This window comes from Amblyomma americanum, chromosome 9, assembly GCF_052857255.1.
Source record: "Amblyomma americanum isolate KBUSLIRL-KWMA chromosome 9, ASM5285725v1, whole genome shotgun sequence".
Classification (NCBI taxonomy): domain Eukaryota; kingdom Metazoa; phylum Arthropoda; class Arachnida; order Ixodida; family Ixodidae; genus Amblyomma; species Amblyomma americanum.
The window spans coordinates 34625133-34643470 of NC_135505.1; the positions used below are offsets into that span (position 1 = coordinate 34625133).

Below are 18338 nucleotides of genomic sequence, written 5' to 3' on the forward strand. Positions count from 1 at the left end.
GACTAGCGGTGGTACAACAGCTGCTTCGCTGGCGCTCGATCTTTCTAAAGATGAGGCACGCGCCGGACAAACTCCGGCGTCAAACCAAGGCTCTCACTCATATCGCTAAGTTGAACCAGCGCTAAACCTCTGCTATTGTTTAGTCCGAAAAGCTCTACTCCTCCCAAGCTGACCCTGAAGGTCATCTGGCTCTTAGATTTGACCTCTAACGGGAGGCGCGCCGCATGTGCAAAGTCGCGTGAGGCAGATGCATTGATCTTCATCTTCACCTTCGTCGCCAAAGCTGCGCGGCTGCTGCTGGGCCGCTCCTCCTCGCCAGTTGTCATGTGATGTGTCACGTGATTGGCTCTTGAACTTGGCAGCCACGTCCGCAGCTGCGCCAACCGCCGCTCTGGACGCTCGCTCTTGCACTTGTGGCACGTCATGCACCACGTTATTTCCTCTCGCTGAAGTCTTCAAACAATAAAGGTGAACCAAACCTAAACAATGTCTCACCATTCTTACCAGAGCTCTCGCTCTGTATAACCTGGCTCGGCTGAGTTGAGCCACGGCCAGTTTTTTGTTACTGTTCTCCAGATTTACTCAAGTATGGTGCCTCTTGGGCCAAGCTGGAAATAAATTCTCTCATCTGGCATTTGATGAGGATTTTTCAGTGTGCGGGCGTATCTAGAAGACTGCGCGATAACACACAACACGTTAGGTACTTACGACGTTGCAGTCTTTATTTACACACTGTATACAAGTGAAAACAAAAAGCTTGCCTCTTCGTAAAATATTTTATGGTTTTGTGAAACAGATAGCCGTTTAACAGTGGTTTATTATACATTTGAGAAAATTAGGCAAGACCCAGCAATAAATTATCACGTTGCACATATAGTGCTGTTATATATTATTGGCGGCGCAAAGTTCTCACAGCATATGACGCCATTCATTTTCCGACTCGGTGCAGGCAAGGTGATAAGACTGCCCCAACCCAAATTTATATATTACCCCTTTTCTGTCCCGCGAAACATATATTGCCGAGAACGTTTTACTGCTTGCACGTACAAAATTCCAGGCAAATAAATCAGAGAACAAAACTCGAGAACATGAAGCAACTAAACTTTTCCGAAACAAAAATTCTGGCCGCAAATTTCCTGCAAGCAGTCAAGCTGCCACTATCGTTCGTAACTGATGCGTTTCTATTTTCATAGCGCTCACCTGACACAAGTCTTCCTTAAAACATTTAAACGTTCTGAAATCACACAGGAAATGCATGGTGGTTGTGACTAAAAAGTAAAAGGGGAAGAATGCCGTGCTTTCACGCGCGCCGTTCCCGCTTCATATCGACGTCCAGCGCCAACATAGAACAACTATGTGCGAAGCACAAATATTAAGGTCATTACCCACGAACCATGTCGTTCGGAGGCATCTATATGTTAGCATAGTTCATTGTCGGTAAGTTCATGGCCCACACTTCATTGATGCATAAATTATGTCAGATAATGAGTTAGCTCTGGGCTCCATAAGCAGATGAGCAGCTAAAACGAAACTATGGGAAGAAGCGGCACTGGTTCCTCTCGTCTTCGTCAGTGAGGCGTTTGCCGCAGCCGAAGGCCGTCCCGAAGTAGGGGAGACTGCGCACTGCAGCGCCGCAGTTGATGCCTGTGTTACAGAACCGGAGGCAGTAGGTGAGGAAGAAAATCTGGTCAGGCGTGTAGAGATGAAGCCTGCCCGACCAGTCCAATATGCCCATCTGTTCGCCCGACGTCAACTCACTGCAGAAACGCGTGAGTCGAAGTAAATAAGCCAACATTGGTGGTTCCGGTCGTTTTAAAGGAACGTGGTAAATGCATACAAATACAGTTCCTATAAAAAATGTTATGAATTTTTTTGGAACGGTTGACTTTCCTTTGGCAACAAAATTCGAATTTCTTACTTTGATAGGTGGAGTTGAAACTGGAACGTTTCTGTCCTGCATTTCTATACAAATTCGTGACGTACAGCCCCCGTCACAAGTATACAACCCAAGGGGTTTGCTTGCGAGGACTTCAGGGCGCATGATTATGCATACTCAACAACTGTAATCCATAGAATGATAAATGGCTTCGAGTCCTCAATCTTCCCAAGCTTTCTATTGCTAGATTTTCTAGGGAGCCCCGCTAAACAGCTTAGAAGCAAACCTCTTGGGCTGTATACTTTTGACGGAGGCTGTACATAACGAAAAATAACCAGTGATTGTTGAGTGAATGGCGATGTAGACTAGCCTCAGAGATCAGCACCAAAAAATCAATGCCATGCAGTTTTCAAAACCTGTAGGTAGCCGTGATACCTGTATTTCATATATTACATATATTGTGTACTAACAAAATTTCTATTTTCAGTGAAATACACCTGTTCGCGATAGGACGTTCGTCCTAACTAAACGTAGGCCAACGTATTTTTCCTTTTTTTTAGTGTTGCTTTGAAAACTGCACGTGCCAAGGGAAGGACGCAAAGCTCATGATCCCGCCTGAAATTGCTGAACTATGCGTAGCAAATGGCGAACAGGTGAAGGCTACGCCTTAACGATGCCTAACAGATGCCTAACAGGTGAAGACTACGCCGTAACGATGCCAAACAGATGCCAGACAGATGAAGGCACCTTAACGATGTCTAACAGATGAAGACTACACATTTACGATGCCTAACAGGTGAATACTACGCCGCAAAAATACATAAAAGGTGAAGACTACGCCTCAAAGATGCCTAACAGGTGAAGACTAGCTTTTACGATGCCTCACAGGTGAAAACTAGTCCTTAAAGGGGCCATGACAGCCTATTTCACCGCATGCCCTGCTTATCACATTTAATTCTCAACTTGTTAAATTAAAATTCCCCCAAGTTTCAGTTGATTCTGTGCGCTAAATATTTTGAATACGAATTTTTTCCGTCTCTTCTGCGAACTGCTTGCTGGTCTGGCAACATCTGATCGCTGACGTCTGAGGGGCATACCCACCTCGCGTCGTCAGCTTAGTACGCGACCTGACTGATCTTTAAAAAAGCGGACTTGCTCGTGGCACCCCTTTTCTGATTGTTGAGGGAACAGAAATCGATGGACCCCTGCTTAACTTTTTGCTCTTATAACCATGTTCTTTTTATGTTATGAGATGGGTTTTTTTTGCAGTCAAGTGCTCCCGTATGTGAAAAGCGGCACGTGCCGAGCATGCCTTCGCCGATGTGCGCGCTGAAAGCGGCGGCGTTTTATAGCTGGCTACCAATTTCTTGTCCGCTATTCATCGGCTCGATAATAAAACTCAGATTATCACAAGGTGGCACTAGAGTAACCTTGAGGCACGAAAGGAGCAGAGAAAAGTGCCGAATGAGACGACTTCCCCGCTACATGTGTGCATTTGTAAGACCAACGTACATTCCCTTCGGCTCGTATGGAACCCTTTATTAACGCTTTAGCGGCACAAGTCACTTATATGTGGGAGAAGACTGCTACTTCGATCGCCCGCGGAAGTATAGGGAACAAGAGACCTCGCTGCGCACATTGCAGAAACGAGAGCAATTAAGCAGACGACGTTTCTCCGTGTATGCCCTGGTGACGTCACGACAGCATTCAATATGGCGGTCACTGCCGGTGGGAGGAGTTTCCCGTTCTCAATTTCGATCGCATTTTTTGGAATATAGAGCACGTCCAGGGCAGCCAAATTTCGGAAACTGAGTCATAAGCTCTTGTATTAGTTACTGAAGCACAAAAATGCAATATGAAGAACGACCATGTCATGACCCTTTTAACGATGCCTAACAGGTAAAGACAAGGCATAACGATGCCTAACAGATGCCTAACAGGTGAAGAGTATGCCTTTGCGATTACTAACTGATGCCTAACATGTGAACACTACACTTTCACGATGCCTAACAGGTGAATATTATTCATGAACTATGTCTAATAGGCTAGCCCGACACATGAAGGCTCTGCCTAGGCAATGCCTTACAGACTATGCGTATTAGGTTATGAACGCCTCAGCCAAGTCTACGGCGGCCTACCCTGAGTCGTTTTTATAGGCGTCCCAAGCGACGCGCAGGCTCGCCACCTGGAGCAGGTTTTCGCCGCTGACACTGCTGCACCTGAGCCTCTTGTAAAGCTGCTGCTCGGCGAATGGACTCATCCATGACCTGGGCTGGCCTCCTTCGATTCGGATTCCCTGCGTGTACAAAGTGCACTATAGTTATTGCGGGAATCGCACAGTGTTTTAGTGCAGCAGGGACATGAAAGTTTGACGGGTAAGTTCAGGTTGCTGTATTCGGGATCACAATTTCCTGGCCGCGAATTCTGTAACCTGGAAGTAACCATCCTAGAATCAAACTTTATATATAAATTCACGGCATCTCTTCCTTCCTTTCTTCTTTCACTTCCTCATTTATCCCTTCCCTTACGGCGCGGTTCAGGTGTCGGTCGAGATGTGAGACAGATACTTCCACTCTCTTACGGCGTGGTTCAGGTGTCCGCCGAGATGCGAGACAGATACTGCGCATTTCCTTTCACCGAAAACCAGTTATGATTATCTATAACTTCAGGGCAGCTTCCTTTAGACTTAATGAGAAGCCTGGAAAACTCATTTACCCAAAAATTAAATTCATGAAGGAATTCATAATTTAGTTCGGCAAACATGCTTTTGGTGTGAAAGCGCTACTTCACGCGGTCATAGCCATCCAAGAATCCGGCGTCGTCCCTGACCTTGAGGGTGAAAAAATAAAATAAATACTGCCACGTAAGCCGCGCCTTGGTTGCGAGCCCGCGGAGGCGCGAACAAATCAGCTTCGCCTGGTCGCTTCGCCAACAGCTGCTTGACCTCGTTTACAGCATATATTTTTATTATTTAGTTAATTATCAAAGAATAAATATCTATCATTGAACATACTACCTGCACAAACAAAGTGTCAGTCAAGGATTTGAAGATTGTCCTGCAAAACAAGTTGATGGAATGTTTTCCCCAGAGTACCATTCCCATAGCTTTTTTTAGCGGCCTTTAAATAAGCCCGCGAAATGCGAAACCTATCACTGAGAGCTGCTGGTGCAAATCTGAATCGTAAGTACAAAGCACAGGCGAGGCCCCACCCAGGACAGCTTCCCAGTGAAAATCTAATTTTGTTCTTGGAGATGCGGCTTGTGAAGTTGAAATAGCACCACTGTTACGCGGTAGTTTTTTTTTTGCAGGTTTCATTTCGGACTGGTCAAATAAATCTACATAAATGGTACCCTGGCGCAAACATTCCAGCTGGCTGTTCTTGAAGGCGATCTACGACTTCCGAATTCACGCTTTAATACTTAGACCAGTGTTTCATGGTTCATGGTTTATGGGGGCTTTAGCGTACGAAAGTGACTCGGGCGATTAGGGACGCCGTAGTGAAGGTCTCCGGAAATTTCGACCAGCTGGGGTTTTATAACGTGCACTGACATCGCACAGTATATTTACCTCTAGAATTTCGCCTCCATCGAAATTCGACCGCCACATTCGAACCCGTGTCTTTCGGGTCAGCAGCCAAGCAGCATAACCACTGAGCCATTGCGGCGGCCTAAACCGGGGTTTAGATAGGTGCCTAATTATAATTTAGTAATCATTAACCTTTAAAACGATAACATCCTGTTGACTAGGCCGTGCGACTTTGAACATTACTCAGTCTGTTTTAAATCTTTCTTATATTTAGCTGGAGTGCCCTTAGCTTTATATTATTTAGAGCTCTGGAACTTACACCTCCAATCCCAAATTTCGCTTATGTTTCTTTGTCCAAAGCCTACGGCAGATGGCAACCGTGTTGTGGCCCACCGTGTTGTGGAAAACCTGCCAGCAGTCTTTATGGCCATATATGCAAAACACCTTAGAGCTTAACAGTCTATGAGGTAACGGCTGGCTTTAGAAATACATGCAGCACTTTCAGTGCATTAAGTACAGGAAATACATACAGTACTCAAGTGGTTGCGCCCGTCTCTGTTACTTAGTGTTCTTCAACATCTTGGTTAAATTCAGCAGGGGTGCCTGGTATATGCTAATGCCCGTTCCAAAAGTTATGGCCATAGCCTCGCGGCTCAAAGGGGCTCGGAAACACTTTCCGAGGAGAGGGCATCAACTCGCTCAATCACTACATTGTGTCATGAACACCTGAGCCAAATAAAACACTTCTACACGCAGCAGAGGGCCCACAATCACGAGCGAAAGTTGGCGAGCCTTTCCCGGCGACTTTTTCATGCTGGCACCCTCCTCCGTCGCTCGCATCTACGCATACATGTTGAGAACTGGCTATTCGTTAGATTCTGTCAGACGTCAGGCAGCTACCCTGGCCGCGGGCTATAAGCCGCTTATCTCCGGCGGGTCAGGAAGCCATCCTTCGGAGGTGGCGCCGGCGGAGAAGCGCCGACCTTCCAGCGTGCAAAATGTGACCAGAGGAAAGGGAAAGGCGCGGAGACACTGAAATTCAAATTTTGGCCAGAAAGCCCCTAACCCGCCGCGGTGGCTCAGTGGTTAGGGCGCTCGACTACTGATCCGGAGTTCCCGGGTTCGAACCCGACCGCGGCGGCTGCGTTTTTATGGAGGAAAAACGCTAAGGCGCCCGTGTGCTGTGCGATGTCAGTGCACGTTAAAGATCCCCAGGTGGTCGAAATTATTCAGTAGCCCTCCACTACGGCACCTCTTCTTCCTTTCTTCTTTCACTCTCTCCTTTATCCCTTCCCTTACGGCGCGGTTCAGGTGTCCAACGATATATGAGACAGATACTGCGCCATTTCCTTTCCCCCCAAAAAAAACAATTATTATTATTATCAGAAAGCCCCAGGTGGTGTAAATTATTCCGGAGCCCTCCACTACGGCACCTCTTTTTTCCTTTCTTATTTCACTCCCTCCTTTATCCCTTCTCTTCAGGTGTCCGGTCAGGCGCGGTTCAGGTGTCCGCCGATATGTGTGACAGATACTGTGCCATTTCCTTTCCCTAAAAACCAATTATTATTAATATTATGACCCCAGATAACTCTGTGTTTACAAAACGCATTAAAAAATCCTTCCTGGACAATACTCGTGAAGAGGCGTGCTTTAATATCCCAGGCATACCGCAACTTTAATAGCCCCCTTTCAGAGCCCATTTAACTTGTAGAACCTCTTCGCTAAACGCGCGCTTCGAGCTTCACTCACGCGGAGGTCGAACATCCTCAGCGCTGCGTCGAGGAAGGCTGTGGCCAGGCCTCCGAAGCTGGCGGCACGAAGCACCCCCGCCTCCTTCTGGGCGTAGAACAGCGGCCCGGCGAGTGCAGCATGGGATACCTCCACCAGGTTGGTCAGGTATGCGTACAGCACTCCCTGGTACGGCGAGGCAAGCCAGTACTTCTCTTCACGCAGGAGCCCAGCCGCGCCCTTCTCCCGCAGTCGGTGCCCGGCTGCCGTGATCCAGTTCTCCAGGAATTCCTGCTCCACGGTTTCGTCGCGCGCAAGCCGTGTAATGCCACGCACATTAAAATACCCTGTTCTCGTCACGCCACTGTCTGTAGATCTTGTTACAACGGAAATCGGAGATTATCAGGATATTCTTCATTAACGATTAGCCGCTGCCATTCATAATCATAAACAACAATTCTATGAAAAACTAAATTTGAGCGGGAAACCGTTGATGAACGCAATTTTTGTCATATAGTGTAATCTTTCACTGTAGCAGTCAGTATATTCTCAGATCACCCAATGTCAATCTTCAGCTTTTTTTCTATTAACGTTCTTGCTATAATCAAAAGCGTTCCCCATTTGTTTTTTATGGACGTCTTAACTGTTCGATGCAATGGATGGAAACAGATCAAATAAAAGATTTCGTACGCGTCAGAAGAATGTACCATTACCTTCTGTATTTCCACAAGAGTATCTTACTAATTCCAAAGTTCAGAATTGTTTTGCGAGAATGTTGAACATGCAAGTTCTCCGGTAGACGCGAGCTTACTAGTAATGGAGAGGAAGGATAGAAGGAAGGCCTCAGACGTTGCTGACACATACACACAAAGGGGGAGTGGCCAAGACACAGGCGGTTAATTGCTGGATCCAGGAAAGTTTTGACAGGAAAAGGAGTGGTAATAGGATGTAGACTGATAGATTGGAAGACAGAAGGAAAGGGGTCCTGTTAACTTGGAGATTGAGGACGGGACAATGGCTTAATGTGCATTATAGTATACAATGCCTGTAATATTTCAATGTCGTACTGACTGAGAGCGGGAAGAAGAAATATTGTAAAGTACAACTGTATCTTACTGATAATCTGAGTACCCAAAGGGCAGAAACTTGGAGGCTACGAAAAGGGTTGAGCTCAAGTTAAAGACAACGCACAGAGCTATGGAAATAAACATGATAGGTGTAACGTTAAGAGACCGGAAGCGGGCAGAGTGGGTGAGGGAACAAACGGGGGTAAATGACGTCCTAATTGAAATCATGAGGAAGAAATGGGCTTGGGCAGGGCATGTACCGCGAAGGCAAGATAACAGCTTGTCCTTAAGAGTAAAGGAGGGGTACCAAGAAAAGACATGCATAGCGGGTAGCGGCAGAAAGTTAGGTGGGCGGATGAGATTAAGAAGTTTGCAGGGATAGGGTGGCCGCAGCTGGCAATGGACCGGGTTATTTGGAAAGACATGTTAAAGGCCTTTACCCTGCGGTGGGCGTAGTGAGGCAGATGATGATGGCGATGATGATTTCGTAGAGCATATGTAGCACGGAACAGACAACGAATGCCAAGTGTAGTAACACAGCAGCTCGCTGTCTTTGTTTTTAATGAATCTTCAAAGAAAACGGCGCTACAGACATGAACGAAGACAGCAAGGAATCAAATACGCCGCCCCACTCATGATTCTGCGCCCCCGTATAGATCCCCTGTTATCTTTATTCACAAATGGCATTCTTCTGGGCTACTTGGTATGCTTCCATTTTTGGGCCAGCGTGAACATTTCGCGCCCTTTTCTTTAAGAACACCAAACAATGAGCATCGTTTTCCTTGTGTTGCGCGTTCTCGTCACTTGGGGCATTCTCAACATTTGCTACAGATATGGCCATACCTTTTTGGGATCGTACCAGTAGTTGGAGAACGATCCCCAACTCTGATCTTGAGGCGGGCCACCGCTGCTCTCCAGCTGCTCCATCCAGGCCACTATTCTGAGGTGGCGAAGCCTTTGCTCCATGACGCGCCTCGTATGCTCGTCTACCCACGTGGTCGCCGCCAGTGCCCTTTGCGTCTGCGCGGTCAGACCTCGGAGGAACCTGTCCACGCCTTCTCTGCGCTCCGCCGCGAAATCCTCCGCGTCGCTCATGTAGTACAGCGCCGGGCCGAACCAGGCTGCGGCCGTTTCGAGGCATCGAGACGTCTTCAGCATCCGCGAGCCGTCCTCGCTGCTCGTGACCAGCATCCTCGCCTTGCGCGATGCCATCACCACGCATATCTGGGCGAACCACCAGGCGATGTGCTCCAGGAGCTGTCGCCTGCTGTACTTGCCCAGCAGCCAGTCCGTGGCGGCCAGGAAGTGGCGGTCGGTGATGTAGACGCCGCTTTGTGCGATGATTCCCGAGGACTTGAAGACGGACAGTATGGTTCTGGAAAGCGGGTAGCCGTTCAGGTTGCTGAAGAGGGACTCGAGACGAGAGACCGTCGTGTAGACGGCTTCGCGGCCGGTCTCGTTGACGCTGGCCGCAAGAGTGGTCAAGACCGCCCGTTCCAGAACGAGGTGTGCGGTCATGGTCACCTCGCTCGGCATTGGTAACCCGTAGAGCCTGCACGGTATTTCTATATTTATCATGCCCAACAATTCTGTGGCGCCTTCGCACGTCTACTCGTTTTAACTACGTTAAAACCATACCAATTTTTTTCATAGCACCTCTGCTATTAGTGCCCTTTCTAACAGGAAGCCTTCGGCTATTCCAGTGTATTTAAGGGAGTCCCACGAAGTGGAGTAGACTTGAGATACTAGATTAACTAGGGCGAGGGAACAAACGCGAATTACGGACATCCAAGCCGAAATCAAGAGGAAGAAATGAACTTGGGCAGGACATGTAATGCGAAGGCAAGATAACTGCTGGTCCTTAAGGGTAACGGAGTGGATTCCAAGAGAAGGCAACGGTAGCAGGGGGCGACAAGCAATTATGTGGGCGGATGAGATTAAAAAGTTTTCGGGGATAGGGTAGGCGCAGCGGGCAAAGAACAGGGTTAATGGAGAGACATGGGTAGAGGTAGAGGCCTTTGCCCTGCAGTGGGCGTAGTCAGGCTGATGATGGCAATGATGACTAGATTAACTACAAGGGATGCATTCCAATGAGTGATTACTGGCTTATTCATGTCCAACATTCTCAAATAAAATTTTGAATATTGGAAAACTGTAAGGTACTGGCATAAAAAAATTGAAGATAATGGTTCTTTCTTCTAAGGAGTAGCAAAATCTTTGTTTTATAGTGTTTCCATCGATCGCATCGTGCAGTCCAGTCTGCCATAGAAAACCAACGGCGAACGCTTTTGACGATAGCAAAAGCGTTAATAGCGAAAACATTCAAGCCTACCGAAGCGAGATCTGCGGATATACGGATTGTTAAAGTGAAATTTCATATAGTATGAAAAAACTGCACTCAAAAACTCTTTCACGTTCAAAAACGTCTTTGTCCAGAATTGTTGGGTATCCCAGGCAACAATGGTGCAACGTACCTTTGAATCTCCTTGTAGTATGCCCGCCGACCTCCGCTCTTGTCGAGGAGGTCCACAAAGTCCAGCCAGGCGGCAGCCATTCCCGTCTTGCGAATCACCAGCATCGGCGGGTTAGCCTTCCCGCCATTGTTCTTCAACACGACCGTCTGCAGCATAGACACCGAGACAAACTCTCATCATCATCATCATCATCATCATCATCATCAGCCTGACTATACCCACCGCAGGGCAAAGGTCTCTCCCATGTCTCTCCAATTATCCCTGTCCTTTACAAGCTGCGCCCACCCTATATGCCCGCAAACTTCTAAATCTCATCCGTCCACCTAACCTTCTGCCGCCCGCTGCTAGGATTGCCTTCTCTTCGTATCCACTCCGTTACCTTCAAAGTCCAGCGGTTATCTTATTTTTGCATTACGTGCCCTGCCCAAGCCCATTTATTCGTCTTTACTTCGACTACGATGTCATTGACCCGCGTTTGTTCCCTCACCCGCTCTGTACGCATCCGGTCTCTTAACGTCACAACTAGCATTTTTCTTTAAATAGTTCGCTGCGTTGATCTTATCTAGACCTGAACCCTTTTCGTTAGCCTCCACGTTTCTGCCCCGTAGGTGAGTACCGGCAAGATACAGTTGTTGTACACTTTTCTCTTGAAAGATACTGCTAAACTGCCATTCATGATCCATATCACCTCGTAATTGTCCTTGCAGTTATTTCCCTCTCGTGATCCGGATCAGCGGTCACTACCTGCCCTAAGTACACGTATTTCCTTGCTACTTCCGGTGCCTCGCTGCCAATTGTGAGCTGTGGTTTTCTTACTATAAACTGTGGAACATTACTTTGGTTTAGTACATGTTAATTCTTAGGCGTAAAACTCAGCAGGGGAGCAATTGCGCTGCATTTTTTTTTCTCTTTTTGCTGCCTAAGCTTTTTGCGCTCGACTTCAATCGTTGTGACGAAATTTTCTCGTAGTACTCTAATTTTCTTGGGCTCTTCAGAAAGGCTGCAAGGTGTTCAAAAAAATTGGCAGTGGATTGCCTTGGCTAACCCTGCAATTCAGCGAAAAGCTTCTGCACACATGGTTACTCACCGCGTGGCTTCACATCACCCCATCGAATGTTCTTAATGTCAAAGGTCAACCCAAAGTGCACCTAATGTCAAGGGTCAACTGAAGATGATGGATCAAGGTCAGGGTCAGGAGTTAGACACCATAACTGTACCACATTGGACATACACGGCTATCCTTGGTGGGGCTGAAGGACGTTCAAAGTCGCTGCGCTGCCTACCCGAAGTCTGCTTAACCTGGCGTAATGAAGCTTTTCGCTTGAAAACGCGTCTATTGGCTGAGCCGCTTAGGAAGTTCGCTTGCCTGAGACCAGAGCTCGAGTCCCCAAAGCACGTCCAGCTTGCCTAGCACAGCGAATGGGTGCGCGCTGTGCCTCGTCGCCGACTCGTCGTAAGGCCACGGGATGCCGATGGACGCCGCGAAGTGGCGCACCATGCGCAGGCTGTCTGCGTCGTCGTCCTTCTGCGCTATGCACTTTTGGACGAACGCAGCCGCGGCTCTGCGACCGGTGCTCACAGCCTCCTCCTGGCGACGAAGAGGAGAAAGAAGACGCAAACTCGCGCTTCACTCAACACGTCAGTACGTTGACCATGTCCAACATTCTCGGACAAAAACTTCAAAAATTGGAAAAATGTACGATAGTGGTGTAGAAATATTGAAGGTAATGCTCCGGTCTTTCGAAATGCAGCGAAATGTTTATTTTGTAATGTTTGGCACGGTTTGTGCGGGGTTAACGTTCCAAAGCGACTCAGGCTTTAAGGGACGCCGGAGTGAAAGGCTCCAGAAATTTTGGCCACCTAGGATTTTTTGAAGTACACAAATATCGCCCTGTACACGTAGAATTTCGCCTGCGTCGAAATTCGACCGCCGCGGTCGGGATTGAACCCGCGTCTTTCGTGTCCATCGCTCGCACCGAATAGTTAAGACTAACATAGAAAACCAATGGGATAGCAAAAACGTTAACAGCGAAAAAATGCAAGCCTGCCGGCGGCAGATCTGCGGATATGTTAATTGTTATAGCGAAATCTTACTATATATGGAAAAAATTGCGCTCACAAAGTCTTTCCCGTTTAAAAATGCTTTTTTTGATAATTAATCACAAAGTTCACAAAGAAGGGAAAGCCTCGGGGTGCTTGCCAACATTCCAACAAGACGACTGGTCTTCGTCTGAGACTTGTCTTCGTCTTGTCTTCGCCTTTAGACTTCCTTATGACAAAAATCTACTAAAAGCGTATGGCCATAAATCTATAGGTTGTCTACAGGCTGTCGATGGAATTTGTATTGTCTATAGAGTAGTCTACAAGGTCTGTCTATAGAAAGTCTATTGACTTACAGACCAGCGTCTGTGTACAGTCTATAGACTTTCTATATGATTTGTATTGACTATAAGGTAGTCTACAGGGCTTGTTTGCAGAAAGTCTATTGATTTTAGAGACAAAAGTCTTCAGACAGTCTACAGACTGCCTAAAGAAAGTCTGTAAGGGATGACTCACCTGGTCATGCGCAAACGAGCCATTGGCGTCATAACGGCCACCGCTCGTCTCCTTCGTCAGGAACCGCGCTGCCTTCAGCGCCCAGGACAGCGCCATCTCTTCGACGAGGTCGCGAGCTAATCCACTGGCGGGCGACCACAGCGAGCAGACATAGGCGTCGAAGTCTGCGCACGGGTCGATTCGGGTGTCGAGTCTTCTCCGGAAGAACGAAGCGTGCAGCTTGCAATCGGCCGAGGCGCAGACCCCGTGGTCGTCGGCCCCGAAGCGCTGGCCACCCGACAGTGGAGAGTAGCGGTAGTACACCGCCACAGCCACAGCGACGGCCAGGACCAGGAGCACCATGGCGAGAACTATGCATTCCGCCTGCCTTGAACGTGGCAACTTCTTGGGTTTTCTTTTCTTCAACTTCTCGCTGATCCAGCTCGCCTGAGTCAGTTTTGCACAAGAGAAGGGAGGTCATGATCAACAAAGCCAAGCTTTCTTGTAGGATGCACGAGATTGAAAAGGATGGTTTAGGTTGTTAGGTGGGCGGAGTGCAAGGAGGGAAAAAAAAGTAGGCAGAGAGCATGACGTAATGACGTCACGGGGGACAGCCTTAGCAAGCCAAGTGCTCACGAAGCCGTTGTTACAGCGTATGCACACACATCGCCCTCCTTACGCCACTGCCCTAAGGTCCCTGGGCAATGACAGTGCTTGCCTCGACGTCTATATGGATCGTACTATACATTAAAAGAAAATATATTCTATTACTTCTTCGGATCTACTGCATGTGTGAATACATTGAAGGAGCTTCCACTTTGAAGCGGACGATTACGCAGCACCAACTAGCGCCATCTGATGACCGCCAATACAGAACAAGGTGTTAACAGTATTTCCCACGTAATTTCAAGGAAACCACACAGTGCAGTATACTGCGCGAACATGTTTACAGTGACGAACTATGCTTCCTACTTGCTCTAAAATGGCTTATAAATGGTTCCCTAGCTCAGACCAGCAAGTCTTACGGAGATTGAGCAGATTCAAAATTTCATCATTTGTGTTTCTGAATGCTGAGAACCACGATAGCGTTTGTCCAGGTTGTCCATGCTTGAGGAAAAGACAACTTAGGTTTTATGGAAATTATAATACTAGTAGGATAACACTTACCCACATGCTTAAGAAAATACAATAGTCTTTTAAATTGTATGTTATGGAGCCTGCAATGAGTGCTAATGCTCTTGCAATTTTCCCGCCGCAACTCATGTCGGAACAGGTCCCATTGCTCTTACATGATATGCGTGAGCTATCACTTGCGTTTTTCTTTCTCGAGAGCGGTAGGCTCAGTAATGCCTCTGCCTGTTCCAGCCGCTTACAACTGTTTATCTTATGTGACTGCACTAACCGACCCACTAATCCCCACTAAACTACCTTGATCCATTTTCTGGGGTTGTCTTACTTCCCCATTATGAAGGCACACCTGCCACGGTGAGCAGGTTCTGATGACGTCACAAAGTCGCGTGCCTCTATCGACCAATCTGGACGGCCCATCAGGGCATGTTGGGATCATGTCAAAGTCACGTGACCTTTCTTGATCAAAGGACTTTGTTACGGAGGAACCGGAAAGTGCTTGACGCAACCTAAGTGCTATTGATTTATTTTATTCGTTTTTACCAGAATCTCCGCCTTATGTATAGTGCATAATTTTGGATACATTTTTATTCTATGATTTATCTGATTCTGTGGGTTGTTTTTTAACTGGAATTTCTTTTATGATTGAGACCTGATTATTATACCGAACGTTAATTTTATCTACTGTGCCAACTTGTGTACATCTATAATGTACTTTTGTGTTGCTTCCGCAAAAATAAAAATAAAAGCAGGGGCTGTGGGCTGGTCAAGCTGCCTGTGAGCAGCTTTTTTACCGCCGCCCTCCCATCTAAATTTATGATTGTATATAAAGATTATAATAATTATTATTGTTGTTGTTGTTGTTGTTGTTGTTGTTGCTGTTGCTGCTGCTGCCGCCGCTGCTGTTGTTTTTTCACGTAATCATTTCTTCCTTTTTCTTGTTCGTTCGAAAACCTGAAAGTAGGCACAATAACTCGAGGTTTTCCAGCTTCTAGTAGATGTTTCCGAAAAGCGCGGCGAAGTAGTGCACCGAGAGAGACCGGTTTCCTTACCAGAGGCGTGAGCCTCAAGTTGCTAGTGGTCTTCTTATCGGCGCTGGGAGACTTCCTGCACTCCGGAGAAGTGACGGATGCGGACACCGACGAAGTGGGCGACGCTGCTGTTGCCGCTGGCTTGCTCGTGTCCGATGGTTTTGCGGGTGTACAAGACGAACGCCGTTGGTCCTTTCCGTCCATCTCGAAGTTAGCCAGGTGGTTCTCTTCCGGCCTGTTCCCCTCAACACCAGTCGCGGCGTGCTCACCACTACTGCGCATGTGCGCCCTTGAATACGCAGCGGTGGCCAATGAGCGGCGGCTTGGGTGGCGCCTTGAGCGCCCGGGCAGCGCAGAGTGCGAGGAGGAGCAGCGGTGAGAAGGCGTCGTCGATTTTGCCAAGATGTGAGTCGACGTGTCTTTCCCGGGTTCCGTTGCATGACCTGGATGACAACGACTGTAATGTTTTAAGCGAAAGCTCTACTGGGCTAGTCCGAAACAATGCTTCGCTGTGTGTCGCTGGTGGTTAGCAACAGCGCCCCTAGCAACCGAATCTGCGTGTATGGTCTGATACAACTTTGCTGTGAAGCTCCGCCCACATTCAGGCCCGCAGCACAGAATTCTTCCACGAAAAAAAAAGCAGTCCCTCATTAAAACTTCTCTCGTTGCCTAAACAAGAAGCCAAACACAAGAAAAAATTATAAGCTCTAGAATTTTGATGACTCGTTTAATAAAGTCAAACATTAGAAAGCTGATTTCGTTTACTGTTGTGATTGGCTACCGGAGTAATACAAGACGCTGCGGACCGTGGGCCAGTGTTCGCAACTGCTGTTTTTTTTTAGGTTGTATCCGACTTTAGCAAAACGTGATCGGTTTGCCGAGCTCCACGCGTTGCCGCGGCTAGGCTCCGCTGGATTGCTAGACAAATATAGTATATAGGCATCTTATAGTTATATGGTTAACCATGACGACGTCATAGTACAGTAATGAGCATAATTAGTAGTAAGCATACAAACGTCCACATGTAATATGTCATTAGAAAGAGGAAACATCACAATTAAGTGACATTAATTAGACAGATTAATTATGGTAATAATCAGTAGATATGTGTGTTGCTATGTCAACGGATAACTAAAAATGCTAATCATGTGACGTGATCCCCAGCTTGACCATGAAAAAGAATTTAGCGAAATGCAAGAAAAGCAATGGCTGAACGGATGACGTCATACACAGTATAAGGCAATGCAAGTCACGTGACGTAGCATATGACACCAATGGGCGCGTTCAAAAGGCTCCTACCGAGGCTGCTTTTGCCACAGACTTCGGCGCGACAAGGACGGAAATGAAGAAGCGGTCGCTACGAAGAGCTCCAGTGCTAATAGTTGTCCGGAACGCGCTCATAGTTACCGACGCCAAGCCGCGTCTAGTTTCCCGATACACCAGAGCTTTCGATCTTTAACGAAGTTCGACAATAGTTAAACCGCGGCTAATATTTTTCCGACCTGTCTGTTGGGATTAGCCAACAGGCGGTGACTCGATACGTATTGCAGAGAGTTGTAGGTTAGTGCTGCATATGCTATACCTTCTTTCGCGCTGTGTTCCTTGCTGCCGCTGATGCGGGCCTTAGAAGACACACCGGAGCTCACGGAACGGTGGGACGAATGCCGCGGTGAGTGCACAGGCATTGCAGAATGCGAAGACGAGCTACGTTGTGATGGCGTCGTCGACTTCGCCAAGGTGGCAGGCGACGCAGCTTTTCCTGGATCCGTGGCGGGTCCTGGACGGCAGTGACTTCGGTATCTATTAATGCGTTAGCGTTTGAAGGGTCAGTGCAAAGCTGCCGTGTGTCAGTATCCAGTAGCAGGCGGAAACCTCCACACCGGGCTACGAATAATCTTAGTATACTACCTATGCAAAGTTGACATACTACGTCGAATATAAAAGAGCCTTAGTTAGCCACCTTGGATATAACAACCGTTCATGTGTTAACTTCGCATATAACGAACCTTAGTATGCCACCTCGAATTTGCTGAACCTAAGTACGCCTCATCACATATATAACGAACTGTCGCGTGTTAACCGCGGATATAACGGACTTTATTGTGTTAACCTTATATAGAACGAAAAACTGGACGAGCTGAACAAAGTTTTGCATAATGCACACGCAATACGATTACGACAAGTGTCTGTTTCTTTCCTCGTCCTGGTCCTTCTGCGCTGTTCATAATGCTTAACTTTGGATATGCCGAACTTTCGTGAGTTACCTCAAATATAACTAACCTATTCGCGTCTTGACAACGTATGTAATGAGCTTCGCATGCTGACCTCCAATGAAACGAACCGAAGCGTAATATGAGGAACTGCAGTGTGTCAACCTCGGATATAAAGTACGCTTGTTTGGCTGCTAACGCATTCAAGCGATCCACTGAGAACCGCAAAAGAGATTTCTTTCAAAATAAAATGTTGCTTCGCGTAGCTCCAGAGGCAATATACATAAAATAACGAATCACGGGGGGTGTCGCCGCAGTATATGTTTACCTCCTTTCGGGCTGCGTTCCTTGCTGACGTCTTTGTGCGCCGTGGCTGACGCACCGGAGGCGAGTGATTGGTGCGAAGGATGCCCCGATGAGTGGACAGGCAGCGCGGAATGGGAAGACGAGCTCTGGTGAGAAGGCACTGCCGATTTCGGCAAACTGGTCGCCGACGCATCGTGTATGGGATTCATTGCGCCACCTGGATGACAATGACTTCGTTTTGTTTCCTTTTGTCAGCCGTCTGTTTGAATCATGATGCAATTGCGCTTGGAACTATGCTGAGGGAAGTGGTGATAATGGCTGCCAAGGGCACAACAAGGAGAACCTTGTAACGTGCAATGTGTTCATTGCTATTTCACCGCAACAACAAGGAAAGCGCGAGCAGCAACGGATAATGCAGTTGACTGATTAAGTGGTTGATTAATTGATTAATTGTTTG

General features: G+C 47.5%; 2 protein-coding genes across 2 annotated transcripts; both read right to left on the reverse strand.

Annotated features, from left to right (window-relative positions):
- Positions 1-786: 786 nt before the first annotated feature.
- On the reverse strand, positions 787-10798 carry LOC144104226 (uncharacterized). The gene is made up of 5 exons (XM_077637103.1): positions 10672-10798; positions 9041-9749; positions 7152-7421; positions 4015-4172; positions 787-1757 (listed from the first exon to the last, which is right to left on the reverse strand). Exons 1-5 carry the CDS (start codon positions 10773-10775, stop codon positions 1532-1534), a joined length of 1467 nt encoding a protein of 488 aa, XP_077493229.1. The 5' UTR covers positions 10776-10798; the 3' UTR covers positions 787-1531.
- A 1206-nt stretch (positions 10799-12004) lies between these two features.
- Positions 12005-13664, reverse strand: LOC144103288 (uncharacterized). The gene is made up of 2 exons (XM_077636049.1): positions 13228-13664; positions 12005-12259 (listed from the first exon to the last, which is right to left on the reverse strand). The coding sequence occupies exons 1-2, from the start codon at positions 13567-13569 to the stop codon at positions 12005-12007; spliced, it is 597 nt and encodes a 198-aa protein (XP_077492175.1). The 5' UTR covers positions 13570-13664.
- Between the last annotated feature and the right edge of the window lie 4674 nt (positions 13665-18338).

Excerpts from the sequence above, each read along its gene's own strand:
- LOC144104226 (XM_077637103.1), bottom strand. The coding sequence starts at position 10,775 with ATGCTGGTGATTCGCAAGACGGGAATGGCTGCCGCCTGGCTGGACTTT. Across the intron at positions 7,422-9,040 it reads ACTGGTACGATCCCAAAAAG|GAATTCCTGGAGAACTGGAT; the intron begins GTATGGCCATAT and ends ACCGTGGAGCAG. Across the intron at positions 4,173-7,151 it reads TGAGGATGTTCGACCTCCGC|GGAATCCGAATCGAAGGAGG; the intron begins GTGAGTGAAGCT and ends TTGTACACGCAG.
- LOC144103288 (XM_077636049.1), bottom strand. The coding sequence starts at position 13,569 with ATGGTGCTCCTGGTCCTGGCCGTCGCTGTGGCTGTGGCGGTGTACTAC. Across the intron at positions 12,260-13,227 it reads GCTCGTTTGCGCATGACCAG|GAGGAGGCTGTGAGCACCGG; the intron begins GTGAGTCATCCC and ends CTTCGTCGCCAG.